The sequence below is a fragment of the Anarhichas minor genome, unplaced genomic scaffold, assembly GCF_050575085.1.
Source record: "Anarhichas minor isolate MPS153535 unplaced genomic scaffold, ASM5057508v1 ptg000025l, whole genome shotgun sequence".
Classification (NCBI taxonomy): domain Eukaryota; kingdom Metazoa; phylum Chordata; class Actinopteri; order Perciformes; family Anarhichadidae; genus Anarhichas; species Anarhichas minor.
Window position 1 is genome coordinate 10,858,405 of NW_027466471.1, and position 12,333 is coordinate 10,870,737.

General features: G+C 42.3%; 2 protein-coding genes across 8 annotated transcripts in view; one reads left to right on the forward strand and one right to left on the reverse strand.

Moving 5' to 3' along the window:
• The window catches only part of LOC142957279 (membrane-associated phosphatidylinositol transfer protein 2-like), a 39,172-nt gene extending 29,592 nt beyond the window's left edge, over nt 1-9,580 (forward strand). For 4 of the 7 annotated variants that reach the window (XM_076098972.1, XM_076098975.1, XM_076098973.1 and 1 more), the window contains 11 exons: nt 42-194; nt 1,229-1,393; nt 2,351-2,635; nt 3,146-3,294; nt 3,401-3,517; nt 3,735-3,851; nt 3,962-4,110; nt 5,061-5,210; nt 5,313-5,493; nt 5,711-5,839; nt 6,101-9,580. In XM_076098972.1, coding sequence (XP_075955087.1) covers nt 42-194; nt 1,229-1,393; nt 2,351-2,635; nt 3,146-3,294; nt 3,401-3,517; nt 3,735-3,851; nt 3,962-4,110; nt 5,061-5,210; nt 5,313-5,493; nt 5,711-5,839; nt 6,101-6,469 — 1,964 coding nt within the window. In that variant the 3' untranslated portion in view covers nt 6,470-9,580. The remainder of the gene's footprint in view (nt 1-41; nt 195-1,228; nt 1,394-2,350; nt 2,636-3,145; nt 3,295-3,400; nt 3,518-3,734; nt 3,852-3,961; nt 4,111-5,060; nt 5,211-5,312; nt 5,494-5,710; nt 5,840-6,100) is intronic. The other 3 variants (XM_076098977.1, XM_076098976.1, XM_076098978.1) reach the window with 3 other exon arrangements.
• A 270-nt stretch (nt 9,581-9,850) lies between these two features.
• Nucleotides 9,851-11,570, reverse strand: arl6ip4 (ADP-ribosylation factor-like 6 interacting protein 4). Its single transcript, XM_076098979.1, has 5 exons — nt 11,320-11,570; nt 10,892-11,224; nt 10,516-10,633; nt 10,368-10,437; nt 9,851-10,277 (listed from the first exon to the last, which is right to left on the reverse strand). The coding sequence occupies exons 1-5, from the start codon at nt 11,483-11,485 to the stop codon at nt 10,227-10,229; spliced, it is 738 nt and encodes a 245-aa protein (XP_075955094.1). The 5' UTR covers nt 11,486-11,570; the 3' UTR covers nt 9,851-10,226.
• Nucleotides 11,571-12,333: the final 763 nt, after the last annotated feature.

The following is a 12,333-nucleotide window of genomic DNA, read 5'->3' on the forward strand; positions in this document are numbered from 1 at the left end:
CCCGACCTCTGTCCCTTCTGCCCCTCCACCTCCCTCTGTAGTGGAGACAGTCCAGAGCAACGCTCAGCTGCTTCTTGACAGCGGGCCTCCTCTGTCCCTTCGCTATCAGGAGACCATCAGCGAGACCTGCATCCCTGTGCCTGTGCTAAACTGGCAGGAGGGCTCCCTCAAAGCCACACCCGCCACTATGGAGTGTGTGTAGCCTCTCCCATTCACCCGTATCTGTCCTCACCCCCATTCACTGTCTCTTTTGTCTATTTGTTACAACCCTTCTTGCTGTCACGTCCAAGATGCTCAGATTTATACCTATCGTGTGTATTTTCTGAGTATTTCCATCTCTGTTGTTTCAAGAGTCAAGAGCTGCAGTCATGTTTCTGATAAATCAAATACCCTGATAGACCATTATATATACTGCTATACCTTTCTTTGCAACATGTAGTGTTGTATCTAAATTACTTTGTGTAAGATAATCAGTACTGGTTAAATTCTTGCCCTCTTAAGAATTTTCTAGTTAGACATAGAAATAGTACAAAATATTTACAACTTGTCATGGAAATACTTTGGAAAATCTAATCAGCATCTCATGTGGTGTTACATTTAATTGTTGCCGTCACATGTCACGTTCAATGTTTTCAAGCATTTGTGTTCGTGCTGTGGTTTTTAAGAATGGTTTCAGTGTGTCTGCATCACCTCTAGAAAATGTTATTATTGACGTCGGCAGAAGGTACATGTGTTTATACTATCATCCAAATTTCAGAGACATTTTGATGTGAAAATTGTGCTGCTTGTGATGTTGTGTTTGTATCATGTACTGTACGTGGAGCTCTACCTATAAATCATGAACATACCTGTGCTTCTTGTTGTGATAATGGTCAGAGGTCATCTGATTGATACACATCTCCAGACCTATTTCATTTTGTCTACAAAGACAAAGACTTAAACATGATGGTACTTGGCTATTCGATAAAAAGCACCTTCATAAGAGATACTAACACATGGGTGTAACTGAAACACATTTTAAGTGTTTTATGTACTCATGCTCCCGTGTTTACTGTGGCCGGTTCCACATATCTGACCTTTTGGTTTCACATGTCCTCTGAAACCATGGTGCCTGCCGTCACATTTCTCTGCTGCCATCCTAACACACGTCTCCCCCCCCCTCCCATCACTGTGAGTTCCCCTTACCTGTGTCTCTGTCTAATGGGATCTCCTTGTTTCGACTCAATAGCGGAATTTGTTCAGTCTCATGGTGGTGTCTTCATGGACAGTTCGTACCCCTCATCCCCCATAACGGGCCCCCTTTCCCGGGCCCAGCGGAGGGCCAGTGAGGTCAGCATTGCCAGCCAGGTCTCAGGAATGGCAGACAGTTACACTACCACCAACATAGCCAACAGTAAGTGTTCTCAATGCCAACAAGCCTGTCTCTCTCTCTTCCTTCCACTCACACAAACAGTTGTCTAGTTATTCCCCCTCTTTCTCTCTTCTTTCAGTCTAAATCTTCTCTCTAGTTCTGTCTCATTTCTTTTTCCGACTTTCCTCCCTCATCTTCTCTCTCTCTCTCTCTCTCTCTCTCTCTCTCTCTCTCTCTCTCTCTCTCTCTCTCTCTCTCTCTCTCTCTCTCTCTCTCTCTCTCTCTCTCTCTCTCAACCCCGTTACTCTGACTCTACACACACCCTGCACTCCAGCTGGAGCGGTCTAGTCAGCCAGAGACATCTTTTTTCTACTGCTGCTTAGCAGAGAGTTTTCCCCACATTGTTAAATTTCAAAGTCCCACGACGAGCGAGCAAAGTCCTGAAGAAGAGCAAGTTTAGCGCCACTTTTCACTGTCTGTCCTACTTATCCACTGTCTAAATGTTAATGCAATGAACGAGTGCTGCATTTATCTAATATGGACACCTGGGTCCCTCAGCCATTCCTGTATTGTCCACTCCCAAGTCAAGTGTTTGCGGAGATGACCAGTATTCTGTTGTGTTTTATGTGAGATTGTCCACCAATGTCCTCCCGTTCCTCACTATTTCACATTGTTACCAGAGCATTTATTTGTACCTCACATTACTGTTCTGCACTCTGCTGTTTTCGCACCTACAGCTAAACTCTGTAGATGAACATAAACTAATTACAACCAATTTTTGTTCATGTGTTACCAGAGCATCAGAAGACTTTCAACAGCATCCGTGCCCGACTGCCTTTACTGTTACTGTACTAACAATCATTTTTTACCTTTGACATCCACAGTTCTTTTTAAGGCAGCCTACTGAAACCAGACGCTCTTCAAACTGTTTAAACTGTCACTTTACCAAAATGAATCCATTTTTCATTCGATTTCTTTGTCTTTGTTTTCTCCCCATAGTCAAATCATGCCCAAATAACCAGTCCAAAAAGTTCAGCCTTTTGTCCCAACTCGCCCTTTCATCACAAAACAAATTCTTCCTGAAAAGTCCTCCTAAGTCCCGTAAGAAAGCAGAGGCTGACCCGGCCGAAGGATCTCCTGATGCAGATGTAGTGGCAGAGCTGGACAGTGAGGCTAGTGACAGTCTAAGTCCCACTAGCCAGTACGACAACTGCCTGTCAGCAGGGCTGGACTGTGCTATATCTGATCTGGTCTCACTGGACTCCCAGACTGAAGTGGACCAAGGTATTTTTCTAAGGGGGGGGGGGGGGGACATCTAAAAGCAATGTGAGGCTGCAGTTCTTTTCTGTTCACTGTTCTATAATGTGTCACAAGCCAAAAAGTCAACGCTTTTTTTCTCCCCTTGTATTCTTTCAAAATGTAACTCATAAGGATTTAAGGGAGTCATTTCTATTTCCGAGGTATAAATCCACACTTTTCCAAATCCATCATCTTTAATCACGTCCATACTAACATGAATAACAATCTTCAGTTGCTCATATAATCATGTTTCAGTTCTAACTATCTTTCTTTTCCTTCTGCTCTTGATTTTCCTGTTGATTATAAACTACAGATGTTCTTCTTTTTAGCTGGAAAACTGCTGGGATCTTTGATAATTGTGGTTCATAATTGAAATCATCTTTTTGCTCGAGCTTCAGGGGTGTTTGCACCTTTGCGTGGCATCGCATACCTCCCGCTGAATCTTACAGTTTCACCTTACGTGTCTGCACCCTATTCACTCCATTCCCATCGCAGTTGCGGCTCGTTGGTGGGGCACAAAGCGGCTGGACTTTGCTCTGTACTGCCCCGACGCTCTGACCGCTTTCCCCACGGTGGCTTTACCGCACCTCTTCCACGCATCATACTGGGAGTCCACTGATGTGGTGTCTTTTCTCCTGAGACAGGTGAGTCAACATCAGAACACCTGCCACTCTTCATGGCCTGTTAATAAGTGACCAGCAGGTCCTCTTATGAGATGCTGAGGATGACTCATTGAAATGTGTCCTGTAGGTCATGAGGCATGAAAACTCGAGCATCCTGGAGCTCGATGGAAAAGAAGTGACTGAATTCACCCCCTCAAAACCTCGAGAGAAGTGGCTCCGCAAGAGGACTCATGTGAAGATCAGGGTGAGCATCAGATATACAAAACGCAGTGTCAGGGGACTGTAGTGCCTCACACAATCCTGATTTCTTCCTTTTCTCTGACCTTTCTCTCATCCATCAAATCTCATCAAATAAGGAAGAAATGTGTTATGCGAGTCATCCTCAATATCCAGTTTTTTTTGTTAAGTGTCGTGGAGAAAATTCCATTTCAGCATGTACCTTTCTTTCACTCCTTTGACAGAACGTGACTGCTAATCACCGTTTGAATGACGCAGTGTTCACAGAAGACTCCCAGCAGGTCGTGACAGGCCGCTTCATGTACGGCCCTCTGGACATGGTCACCTTGGCCGGGGAGAAGGTGATCTCTCCTTTGTCACCACAACAGCGCACACAGAATCATTTCAGTCATTTCAGTAATGTCTGTGTAGTTTGTGCTCATGTTTTTTTTATTTTTTTTATCCTGTACAGGTTGACCTCCACATCATGACCAAGCCTCCATCAGGAGAATGGATGTTCTTCAACACAGAAGTGACCAACAGTAGTGGCCGTGTGTCTTTTGTCATCCCAGAGGACAAACGTCTGGGCATCGGGGTCTACCCTATCAAAATGGTTGTCAGGTGAGATTACGTTGACCTTTTCACAGCAGACATTTTGACTTGTCATAGTAGGAAAAGCACAGGTGCTAATAACAATAACGAGGTCACTGTTCTGCTTACACATCACAGTTAATCATGAGAGGTTAACAGTGAGCCAGCATGCACAGAAGCAGGACCCTAAAACCAAAGAAGCTAAATGGAGTGGATGATATTATGATGGTGCTAATGATTTTTCCAACAATTTGGCGATAATGCGTGTGTTTATATATATATATATACAGTATAAATATATATATATATATATATATATATATATATACAGTATATGTGTGTGTGTGTGTTGAACTGTTGTTAATAGAAAAAAGGTTTGTATTTATTCTCTGCACAGAGAAGGCTCAATCATCACAACTAAATACGTTCAGTCTCAGTGAGGAAGAACCAAGAAAAAAGTGAACGTGCTTTCTTTATACAGAATGAGTAAAGGTGGGGGCCGATGTTACAGACATTTTGGTCTCAGACTGATAGAAACAACAATGAAAAACAAACGGCCAGCAACCAAAACAAGCGGCAGGTCGGCCTTGGCGCTGGAACATTCTCATACAACACAGTTAGTTATCTTAGGAGCAGGCAAGAGTGAATTCTTCTTCTGCACAACAGAGACACGGTGAAGTTCAACAAAGTTCAGAGCAAAATTACTTATGCATCAATATGATATACTGAGTAGAAACATATACGAAGTAAAAATGTACTATTACAGGTTTCAGACTTTTAATTGTATTATTTTTACCTGAAAAGGGCCTTTCCCAAACGCTGATGGCATGTCACACTTTACTGAATTATCCAGGCTTTGTGTGCATTTTATCAAACAGCCTGGTTTATATTTTGGTTTTAGCTCAGTTTGTTGTTGTGTTTCAGTGTGCTCAAAGGAAATGTCACTTTTTCTCACTCTCTGTTGTTCCTTCACTTCTCAGAGGCGACCACACATTTGCGGACAGCTACCTGACAGTTATTCCACGCGGCACCGAGTTTGTGGTATTCAGCATTGACGGGTCATTTGCTGCCAGTGTGTCAATCATGGGCAGTGATCCCAAAGTGCGGGCAGGAGCCGTGGATGTCGTCAGGTACCGAGCTGCTCTTCTTCCACCCCAATTTTCTTGGGTTTTCACAAGAGTCTCTTTGCTGTTTACGTCTTAATTCTATCCTCCTGTTCCTCCTCATTGCAGGCACTGGCAGGATTTAGGCTATTTGATCATCTATGCGACAGGACGACCAGACATGCAGAAGCAGCGGGTAGTGGCTTGGTTATCTCAGCACAACTTCCCTCATGGCATAGTCTCCTTCTGCGACGGCTTGGTCCATGACCCACTCAGACACAAGGCCAACTTCCTCAAGTCCCTGACAGAGGTTAGACTGGGAGGAAGGGAGGACGGGGGGGGTGGGGGGGGTGGTCTATGTGCAGTAGTACCTTAGTTTGTGCATGTGTAGTGTTGATTTTTGTGGAATGAATGAGGAATTAATACATTTAGAGGTGAAAACAACAATGCTGACATGGTATTACTATGAGAGGAATATTAACTCAGTCGCCAAGAAATAATGCTCGTGTTCATTTCTTTGATTCCAGCTTCACTTGAAGATTTTCGCCGGCTACGGATCAACCAAAGACATCTCAGTCTACAACTCCATTGGCCTCCCTCCCTCCCAAATATACATTGTCGGTAGACCCTCCAAGAAGATGCAGCACCAGTGCCAGGTACCATTTGATTATGTTATGCATAACTTGGGGAATTGATCTTGCTTTTCAAATAAATATTCAATTTACTTATTTCAAGGATGCTCAAGTAAATACCTAAACCTCAATGAAAATGATTTAACATTGGACCCTGGTACGGTCTAATACTGCCACTCTTACAACCAATTAATAACTTATTAAAGTGAATAAATACATATCAATTAACCAGTAAGTAAATCTTCTCAGATTCGTTATATTTGACAGCATGTCTCCTCTCAACAGTTCATCACAGAGGGATATGCGGCTCATTTGTCCCAGCTGGAGTACAGCCACCGCTCTCGGCCAGCTAAGTCCAGCAGTGCACGCATGGTCCTGCGTAAAGGCAGCTTTGGCTTGGGCGCCAACAGTGACTTCCTAAGGAAGAGGAACCACCTGCTGCGCACCATCTCCTCCCAACCGACCCCCAGCTCCCCGACAGGCAGCATCCACAACAGACCGGAACGCACACAGAGCCAGTCAGACGGCGAGCGGCTGGATTGCGCTCAGAGCTACAGCCAGGGAGCAGCGCAGCGCAGCATGAGCATCACAGCCAGCTGCTGGGGCCGCAGCAGCAGCACCAAGCTGGAACCAGGCATCCTCAGCCCCAAATGAGATGAGGGAGACAATGCGAGAGTATACCTTAAAAATATACAGGGCTGAGGAAGAGACCCATGACGAAGAGAAGTGCAAAGAGTTCAAAACAGCTGGCTTGCACTAGGTGCTACAAACCACTCTTTATAAACTAATGCCAGTCACACTCAACATAGATATTTCTGAACAGAGGCTATGGCTATATTTATTACACAACACACACAAAACTCAACAGGCATTTCAAAGAGCATCTTCCTTAAACAGGAACCTTGCACACAAATAGACAAAGCTTACATTGTAGGGATCCAGACTGTTTCTACTGTTGAATACATATTTATCAGTCTTGAATACAAGCTCAGTTCTTTTCCTACAGCAGACTTTTAGATTGGTGATGGTTACACATACAAGCACCCCGATGCTGTACGCTTACGCAAACAACACAACGTGGTTACAGACCGCCTGTATCAGGTCCAAGTTTCTGATACTGCTCTGTAACTGACTACTGCCACTGCAAGCACAGCAATTACTATAGAAATCAACGGCGAGTATAATAGTTTTAAAGTTATGTCTTTTTAATGAGATAATAAGATGTGTTCTTGAGCTAAAAATCAGGTAAAACTGGACTGGATGTGTTTCTTTTCCCAGTGTGACCAAACAGACAGTTAGCGGAGACGTATATTTTGAAGATTTCTTTTAGGTCCAAAATGTTTTTTGTGTAAGCTAACAATACATTTGATTAAGATCTCCTACTTGTTTCATATAGGACTAAATATTTCTAGCTAATGTTTCACCATACAGTCCAGTTTTGCTTGTTTTCTAGTCGCCCCTCAGAACAAAGAACCATCCAGATATCACATGCAGCAAACAGAGAAACTACCCTTTAACGCCGGCTGCAGCTGAAACTGTTCCTGGGATTTTTTAGCATTTGACCACATCTCACCGTACTGCGCCGCTGAACCTTCCTGAATCAGCCGCGTACAACTCGGCTATTGGGGAAACTCCTGCTACTGTGTGGTTAATGTGCCAAAGTAAACAGTATAGAGTGATATGCTGTACATGAACAGAAAGGACATGATTACGGTCTCCTGCGTACAAATGGAATAGATTGTGTAAGTATGTAGTTGAACGGCTTAACGAGGCTTGTATATAATTGTTATATTACAGTGCAGATCTGGTATCTGGTCCACTGAAGACCAGTTTCAAGTGTCTTCTTTACTCCGGGGGTAAACACCACCTCATTCAGGATACACTTTAATGATTGATGATAACTCTTCTTATTTAAGATTATAGATATTTTAAAATGTATTGATTTTGTGAACAAAGTGTGTTTTAAGATTACTTAAGCTATGTTGGTTTTAATTTTTATTTAAACTTTAGTTGCAGCAGCCAAAACTCAAAGAGGTCTTTGCCTGGCACAGTATTGTATTTCTCTTACGTTAACTTACAGATCTGCAGAATTGTATCAACAGAACTGCTATCTTGTGTCATATATTGTATGTTTATTATCTATTTTGGAAATTTGGGATATGGCTTCTCTCTGGTTATCCCTCAGCTGTAAATGAGGCATTGAATGTGCTCATAGATAATCCTCCTCCGGTTAAGGTTTCTCTGTTCTGCTGCGCCTTTAGAGGAAGACAAATCTGCAAATTGTAAATTCTGTACAAAATGCTGTCAGAAGTAGGAGCACAGAGCTCAGACTTACTTAACGCTGTTCGCCATTTATCACTGAAATGGGTGCAGATGTGTGATTTATTCATTCAAATGAGTTGGCCCTCTGACAGGCATGTAGGGAGCTGACTGCAATGGACCAATATGGGCTCAAATGAAAGGGAAACGTGCAATATTACTCAACCGCACCACAAGATCAAACGGACTGTTGATGGAATGTTACAGCGCATTGACAATCAGCTCGACGGGCACAAATTCTACAGACGTCAGATCACAGGGAATCCGAATACATCTCATTACTCAACAAACGCACAGGGACACATGCAACACTTTTAAAGACCATTACTAAAAAAGTAGGGATCTCTCACTGAAAGTGCCACTTAACCTGATCGGTCTTAACTGATCGACACTCAGTTGTCAGTTTATTAGGTACACCTGTCCAAAAGAGAGTCCAGCCTTCATGAAGGTTATCGTTTTTTTAGAGGATCAATTTAATGGTGATTTTGGAGGCTGTAGTTTGTGATGCTGTTGAATTGTATTGTGTTATACTGAAAGGTGTTTCTAATATTTTGTCCAGCCCTTTTATATCAATGAGGGGAGACCTAATGCTAGATAACTGAGTGTGCATTCTTATGTATAGGTGCCTATGACTTCCCTAATCAGGGCTGATTATAGCCACCCTGGTGAAGAAAGGCGCCATTACTAACTGTAGTACAGTCCCTCTGCTTTTTGACCATTTCAGAGATCTGGCTTGAAGCCATATAAATAAAACTCTTTCGGAGGCTGCTGATTAAAGAACAGCTGTTTGTAAATCAATAGTAATTAGAAAAAAAGGAAATGCAATGCTGTAAAACATGCACTCGTCTAAAGTTGGCAACTACTGAACCAGATGTCCTTCCCCCCAGATTGCCTGGATATTAAAATCCCCCAAACAATGTAAAGAAGAAGCGGTGCGGTCATCTGTGAGGTTTGGATTCTCTGGGCAGACAGTCGCTATGATTCTACTGCTGACACACACATTTCCAGAGGCCTTACATTTCCTTTTTCTGCCTTACATCACCGTCGTGTTGCGAGGCCTAGAATGAACGCTGCTCACTCCTGAATTCACTTCATGGAAAAGGACAGACCGTTGACTTTGTGGAAATAGAAAAAGGGGCCATATTTGCTTCAAAGGCTTTGTCTTGTTTTCACTTGAAAAGAAATGTACAAAGCAGAAATCTATTTGAAATATTTCACCGACATTAGGCAATCCGTCGCTGTCTCAAGCTCTGTCCCCGGGTTAATGCAACGCCACCACTGTAACATCAACAGTTAGCGTTCATAGGCTGTGTGTATATATATGCAACATACCTTGGTAAATACTTTCCTTGTACAGGGTGTGTATCTTGTAGGTTTTGGATAACTTCATTTTATTCATTCCCTTGTGTTTTTATGTACAGTGTATAAAGAACATATAAAAAACTACCAAGTCATTTCGGCCTTTTTTCACAGTCATGAAGAATAATATGGTTCAGCTCCATAGCACGTCTCTTCAGAGAGCACGGATTATTCAAATATAGGATCATTCACTGCAGTTGACACAAACTGTTTATTTTTCAGGAATCAGTTCACTCAAATGCAGATTTGTTCAGAGAACCAAAGAGAAAGAAAAACTGAGATGTGAAGGTGAGTAGACATCTACGAGTGGGCGTAGAGTACGTAGCCAAAAGAGAGTCCACGCTTAAACCAGCTTCGTATTGTACAACACAAATCAGTTTATTTAAAATGAAAAAACATTTGACTGTCGGTCTGTTTTCAGTCACATCATCTGAGTAGCAGGTACAGAAGACAGACAACCTCACTGAAAACATGGACAAAACACATTCGTCATTGAATATTAAAACTATCTTCCTTGTGCAGAGTTCAGTCGACACAAAACAGAAGTCGCTCACTAACTCCAGCATAGATTTAATAAGGCAAATCAGTACGAGATATTGTCTTTTATCTGCATTAAAAACATCACGAGTGCATGTCCCTTTACTGTTCAGTGAAATCACAAGCAACCGTTTGAGGTGACGCTTCAACGTTCAGCTTGTTGAGGCTGCGCTCCTGAAGTAGATCACGTCATCTTCTACCGGTTCACTTTCCTCTGGAATTCTTTCCCGTCTCCCTTGGTGGATTGCTATGGGATGAATGCACGTTCACCGTTAGATATAAAAGGGAAGTCTTTGTTTATTTCACAAAGTTAGAATTGAACCTCTGTCTCTCGTACCTTGCTGATGTCTTTGTGTTTTTCTCGGCTGACCATCTCCTCTATGATCTCTCCTTCTCCTCTCACCAATCTGGAAGAAAGAAAAAAGCAACCCTGAGCTGTAGAATTTATTACAAGAACATTTGTTCACATTTGTTCGCTGGCTTACCTGGTGCGTCCTGTTTCTGGGTCCACCACCCTGCGGATCACACTCTGCCTGGCCTCGTACTCCTCTTTGGTGATGGGCCTCTTAGTGGCGAGTCGGGCCTTCTGCTCGTCTGTCATCACTGCAGAGGAAACCGAATATAACACACTACATGTGACGATAATATTATAAGAGACAATATTCATTTGTCAGTCTTAGATGTTGCCATTGATCATTTAGACTATAAATTAATTAAAAAGTGAAAGAAAACCATCACTATGTCTTAAAACCTGAGGATAAATCTTCAACAATTTGCAGTTCTGATTCTTCTACATTATTTCAACAACCAGATGTGATAATATACAAAAAGCTCAGTGTGTGAAGTAACGTGATGTCCCACCAGGTCCGAGCTCCACTGCCCCCTCATCACTCTGCCACACCTCCAGGTAAGATGGAGGCTTCTCTACTGGAGGACTGGGCAGCAACACCACCTCTGCTTTCTTCTTCTTCTCCTCCTTCTTCAGCTTCTTCTTCTCCCTTTTCTCCCTTTTCTTCTGTTTCTTCAGCTTCGCCTTTTCCTTTTTCTTCTTCGACTTCTTTTTCTTGGCTTTACTTTTCTTCTTCTTCTTCTTTGTCTTTTCGTCACTCGACGACGAAGAAGACGACGAGGAAGAAGAGGTGGACGACGAAGAAGAGGAGCTTCTTCTTCGCTTCTTCTTTTGTGTCTTCACATCTGAGGGAAACAGAGGAGGACGTTTAACAGAGTTATATGATAATACCACCTTTGTTAACGTCAACGCTTCCTACTTTGTTTTTAAAAGTCCCAACCTTGACTTTTGAGTGATGTTTTCTTTGACGATCGGCTTCGACTCCTGCTGCTGGATGAAGAAGACGACGATGATGAAGACGAAGAAGAGGAGGATCGTCTTCGTTTCTTCTTCTTCTCGTGTTTCTTCTCTCTGCCAGCTCTGTCGGGTGATCTGCTGCGATCCATCACCGAGACAACTAATCCAACAGAAACCCACACGGGCAGCCTGGTTCAGTAGAAAGCGGCTCTAGTTTGCGGAAGTGTGTGCGTCTATAAATGTCTTCCGTCAGCGTCTGGAAATACAATTTTAAGGTTCCTGGTTCCTACGTCTGTTTACCCAACACATGAACATAATTTAAATATGCTCAGTTATGGTAACCACTCAGAACCTACACTACAACTATACTTCAACTGTGTATATGTACTTACAGTTAATATTTGAAATACAAAGTAAAACAAAAGTGCCATCAGTGTAGTCAAAGTTTGAAAAGTTAACGTAATCATTATGCAGAATGGTCCCTTTCTGAGTGCCATGTTATTATTTCGTACATTTTATACAAGTGAAATTAATCCAGTAATAAGGACTCCCAAGATACAAACAAGTTTTTACATAAATCTGATTATTAAAAAAAGAAATCATACTTTGAATTTAGCTTGCATGGTAGGCAAAATAAGTATCAAATATATATAAATATGTCTACTGCTGAGTCTTCCTTCTGCTTTTAATATCTTAATCTATGCAATGACAAAAGTCCAAGTGGAGCAGATTAGACAGGTTCATCCTAAATCTCACATGCAGAGATAAAAAAACTTCGAAACTCAATGAACCCCTCAAACCACACCAAATGGGTCCTCCCTATATGCCCGATACCTCCCACAGCACTGAAATAGAAACGAGAATTAAAAGGAAAAAAAATAGAGTAAGGGGTCAGCTCAACTATTCATCAGGTTTAACGAGGTTAACATCGAGGTGACCTAAAAAAAAAAAAAAGCCATCATGTCTTATAACCTATGAAAGAAAGTGAGAAAATAGT

Bases quoted from the DNA above. Each gene is read 5' to 3' on its own strand.
- arl6ip4 (XM_076098979.1), bottom strand. From the start codon at position 11,485: ATGGATCGCAGCAGATCACCCGACAGAGCTGGCAGAGAGAAGAAACAC. The intron at 10,438-10,515 runs GTAAGCCAGCGA...TCTTTCTTCCAG, and splicing joins CCAGAAACAGGACGCACCAG to ATTGGTGAGAGGAGAAGGAG. The intron at 10,278-10,367 runs GTACGAGAGACA...TTCATCCCATAG, and splicing joins AACACAAAGACATCAGCAAG to CAATCCACCAAGGGAGACGG.